Source organism: Cyprinus carpio, chromosome B22 (assembly GCF_018340385.1).
Source record: "Cyprinus carpio isolate SPL01 chromosome B22, ASM1834038v1, whole genome shotgun sequence".
Taxonomy (NCBI): domain Eukaryota; kingdom Metazoa; phylum Chordata; class Actinopteri; order Cypriniformes; family Cyprinidae; genus Cyprinus; species Cyprinus carpio.
Genome location: NC_056618.1, coordinates 25,637,087 through 25,641,860, shown reverse-complemented (window position 1 = coordinate 25,641,860; position 4,774 = coordinate 25,637,087). Strand labels below are relative to the sequence as shown.

General features: G+C 36.1%; 1 protein-coding gene across 1 annotated transcript; it reads right to left on the bottom strand.

The window, feature by feature from the left end:
• Window positions 1-954: 954 nt before the first annotated feature.
• LOC109110250 (guanine nucleotide-binding protein G(q) subunit alpha-like) lies at window positions 955-4,508 on the bottom strand. The gene is made up of 7 exons (XM_019123299.2): window positions 4,371-4,508; window positions 3,594-3,778; window positions 3,195-3,349; window positions 2,926-3,054; window positions 1,927-2,056; window positions 1,677-1,830; window positions 955-1,561 (listed from the first exon to the last, which is right to left on the bottom strand). Exons 2-7 carry the CDS (start codon window positions 3,747-3,749, stop codon window positions 1,359-1,361), a joined length of 927 nt encoding a protein of 308 aa, XP_018978844.2. The 5' UTR covers window positions 3,750-3,778; window positions 4,371-4,508; the 3' UTR covers window positions 955-1,358.
• Window positions 4,509-4,774: the final 266 nt, after the last annotated feature.

Below are 4,774 nucleotides of genomic sequence, written 5' to 3'. Positions count from 1 at the left end.
TGTTTGTCATATCCTATTTTGCTGTATGGAGACACTGTCTGACAAACAATGACACTTCACTTGACAGCTCTGTCTCAGGATGCATCTGTAACACTAGTTCTCTTTTTGTGGTATACCTACCTTACCACTTGGTCTTAGTGAGAAGTTCACAGTTACAAAGTTACCACTTAATTTTATGTTGAATTGTACAATAATAGCTAAATAAGAATGGCTTTATATTTTTAAGGGAAGCTTAATTTAGTAGTTATTTTGGGATGTGACAACGAAATCTGATTTTTATTGCATTAAAGGGATACTTCACCCCAAAATGAAAATTTTGTCATTAATCACTTACCCCCATGTTGTTCCAAACCCGTAAAAGCTCAGTTCATCTTCGGAACACAATTTAAGATATTTTGGATGAAAACCTGGAGGCCTGTAACTGTCCCATAGACTGCCAAGTAAATAACAGTGTCAAGGTCCAGAAAAGGTATGAAAGTCGTCGTCAGAATACTCCATCTGCCATCAGACGTGCAATCTGGGTTATATGAAGTTTGGGTGAAACTTTTGTAAGCGAAGAAAAAAAACTAAAATAAGACTTTATTCAATAATTCCTTTGTCAACGGTCTCCTCTGTGTCTCTCCATATCACCGTATGCTGTGTATGCTCTTCTGTATCATCCACACCACAAGGATGCATACACAGCAAACGGTGATATGGAGAGGCACAGAGGAGACCGTTGACAAAGGAATTACTTTTGTATTCTTTGCTTACAAAAAGTGTTCCCGTCACTTCATATAACCCAGATTGAACATCTGATGACAGATGGAGTATTCTGACGACGACTTCATAACTTTTCTGGACCTTGACACTGTTATTTATTTGGCAGTCTATGGGACAGTCTCAAGCCTCCAGGTTTTCATCCAAAATATTTTAAATTGTGTTCCGAAGACGAACTGAGCTTTTACGGGTTTGGAACAACATGGGGGTAAGTGATTAATGACAAAATTTTCATTTTGGGGTGCAGTATCCCTTTAAATAACAAATTGATGCGAGAGCTTTTCTCAGTCCAAAACACCTTTCTGAGCCATTCTTTTAATTATAAAAACTGATGTCACAGTGATTTTTAATGGGTGTAAATTTAAAATGTCAATTTTTCACATGTAAATATAGGTTAGTTATTATGAACATGAAAACTAACCCATAATTACATTTTGGATGGTCAGTTATAAATAATGATTAAAAAAAATTAATTTAGTTTGGCTGAAGAGTATGCAAACATGTCTCTATAAAATATTAGTGTTTCTGAATGTACGTTGATTGGCATTGGGATCAATATAGTCTGATGCCGAGTGCCTTGAATGTGCGTCTGGGGCTCATTAGAACATTCCAAAGTCTTCTAAGGCCTGGACGAGGACGGTGTCTTTCACATCAGTGAAGACTGTCTGGATGTTTTTGGTGTCTGTGGCGCAGGTGAAGTGACAGTAGATTTTTTTGGCGTTTTTTGTCTCATAGGAGACTGCTTTTTGTCTATATAAATTTTTGATGAACATCATGGCATCTTGAATGTCCCGACGTTTTCCTGAAGGTGGCGCCAAACCACAGAGGAAAGGAAAAGAAGAACGAATCAGATATGCCAAGCAAGAGATCACACATATAATTTTGCCTTACACTTAATTTACTGTGCACCAATCTACCGTTAAATTCAGGAAAGTATGTTTTTAGGTCAGAGAACTGAATCTTCTCGGCCAGGATGTCCTTTTTGTTCAGGAAGAGAATGATGGAGGAATTAGCAAACCATGTTGAGTGGATGGTTGTATAGAACAGCGACAAACTCTCTTCCATACGGTTCTGAAGCCAGGTTGTGCATTTTTTTAAGGATGATGATGTTTATCATTATTACACAGGAAGGACTGTAGACATGTGAGGAGAGAGGTAGAAACGTACATCCTTGTTATTCTCCTCCAGAAGTTGGTCGTACTCGCTGAGGGATGCTAGAAATATGAGTGACATCACATTTTCAAAGCAATGAATCCACTTCCTTCTTTGTCCTCGCTGACCTCCGACATCTACAATCCTGAAAAGACAGACCAGAAATCAAGTTCAGTCATCTCATCCACTTTTCTGTTTGATCTGTTGTGGTTGATTTGCATCCCATATATGTCCCTAAAAAAATGTTCTTCTTCCTTTTTGTCACATTTCTTCTAAATCAGATAGTGGCTCACCTTGATTTCCTTGAACATTTGGTCTTGTCTGCATAATTAACTCATTTGCCAGAGGTTCCTTGAAAGTTTTGTAAACAACAAACCACATGCAATGTACAGCATATCAATAGAGGTAAGACTTTGTTTGTATTTCAGGATATGATGCTGTCATTAGTTAAAGGGATAATTCACCAAAAAATGAATTAACTAACCCTATTACTTTCTGAGAAAGAAGAAAAGATATTCTGACGAATGTCAATAATTTCCATTTAAAATAAAAGTCAGTGGGGTCCAAAACACCATGTTATGTGGTAAGAACATTTATCAAGATAGGATAGGCGGCCACAGTGTCTATAAATAGAGATTTTTCACATCTATACTAAAGCATACTTTGGGCATTAAATTTATTGAAATTGTAAATATGGTAAATTAAACAGCTGGAAAAGTGAATCGTGGTACTGTCATGAACGCGCCAAACTCTGACATGGAAGAGAAGAAATTGTTGGATAAAGTTATTTTTGTTTTCTTGTAAATTACGGTTGATCCACTGATGTCACATGGACTTTTATATCGATGTCCTTACTACCTTTCTGGGCCTTGAATGTGTCAGTTGCTGTCTATGCAGAGTCAGAAAGCTCACGGATTTCATCAAAAAAATGGGTTTTGGAACGACATAAGGGTGAGTAATTAATGACAGAATTTTCATTTTCACTTTAAGGGGCTTGGTTGTTCATTGCTGTACCTGAGAGTCATCTTCTCCAAAGTAAAGCAGTGGTCTGTGATGCCGGTGGTGGGGAACCGGACTTGAAGAACATCTTGAGGTGTTGGGATGTAGCCTTGAGCTGCGATGCGGTCCAAGTTATCAATAAAGCTTTAAAAAAAAAAACAACAACAACAGTAAAATCCATGTGCCATAGAATTCCTTGTGAAGCCTTATTTGCATAATTATTTGTCAGTGCCATCAGGAAAAGCAAAGAAGTAAAAACAACAACAACTATGAAATACACTTACTATTTAGTTGAGTCTAGCAGTTGATACTCTCTGCGCCGACTGTAACAAATCTTTAAGCCTCTGTCTGTCCATAGATGATGAATAGCCTCTACATAACTTCTCTGCAGCTGCGTTATTTGATGTATATCCAGATCCTGGAACCACTGGGCATAAAGCTATGGATATTACAGACTTAATGAGACTGACAATACATAACAGTATGGGATCTAGTCTATCCTGAATTGGTGCAAACACAGAGATAAAAATGATGTCGATTTTTTATTATGTATGCAATTTTTTTTTTTTTTTTACAATTCATAATTTTTGACATACTTGATTCTAATCCATAATAAATCTATGATTATATGATTGTTGATATAAAATTATCAACATTAAAAACACACTTGGCTTCTTGATCACCTCGTTCTGTGGGTTGGAGTAGGGAATCCTAAGCACTTTCATGGCATCTGTCATTGCACACATAGATTGGAAGATATTCTGAAAAACCAGTTTAGTGTAGCCACGTCTCTCGTCTTCTGAGTATCCGCTTCCATGAATGATTTTCATCTGCTTCATAAACGTTGTCTTCCCGCTTTCTCCTGTGCCTAAATTAAAGCAAAATGATCATGCTTCAAAATTAGAGACCAGCAAACATAAAAAAAAAATAAAATAAAATAAAAGCATACTAATAGTGCTTTACTATATTTTACACTGCTCTAAAATAGTAATTTGCCATTGTACTCGGTGGAATGTGTTCTGTCCTGTATAAGAACAATCTCAAGTTTTAATTGTGTATTTTATTGTCTCTTCAGAAGTGTAATGATTTCTTTTGTTTGAATGTTTATTTTTATTTTTTTTAGTGTATTAATTGTCTTTTTTTACTGTATTACAAAAATGTTGCTCCTGCTTTAGTGAGGGAAGAGGAACTGAAGTCACACATTGACTAAAATTACCTCAGGGCCAAAACAGGGAAGTTAGTTTTTATAACTACAAGCCTAATCAGCTCTTATAGGAACACCTGACAGGAAATTACCCTCAAGAGATGATGTAGGTAACACACCCCTTACTGACACAACATTTAATGCTCTGATTAAGTGTACTTTTACTTTTAGAGAAAAAAGTATAAGTTGAAATATATCAGCAGCATGTTTCCAATTTTAATACAGTTCTGATAAAAGTCTGACAGAATCATCTCACCTAATAGAAGCACCTTGATTTCTCTCCGTTGTCTTTTCTTCTGCTCTGCAAGGATGCGTTTGATTTCATTATTTATGTAAATGGAGTTCCTCTCCTCTTCAGACAAGCAACAGATGAAACATGCACAGTAGTAATCCAAGATTTATATGAAAGATGTAGAGTAGTTGTGAAAACATATTTATTTATTTTATTTATTTATTATTTATTAATTCTTTTAAAATGACCATGTAGAATGTGTTCATCTTTAAATAAAATGTAGATTTGGCAGTTTGGGTTTCTTGAACTAGTGTGCGGGAAGCAAAAGGAAAACCCGGACTGGAGTTTGAGTTTAGTGACTACAGAACGCTTTGAGCTCTGTGTTTACGCTTATTCATATTTTAGTCTTTGCGTTGCCAGGTTACAAG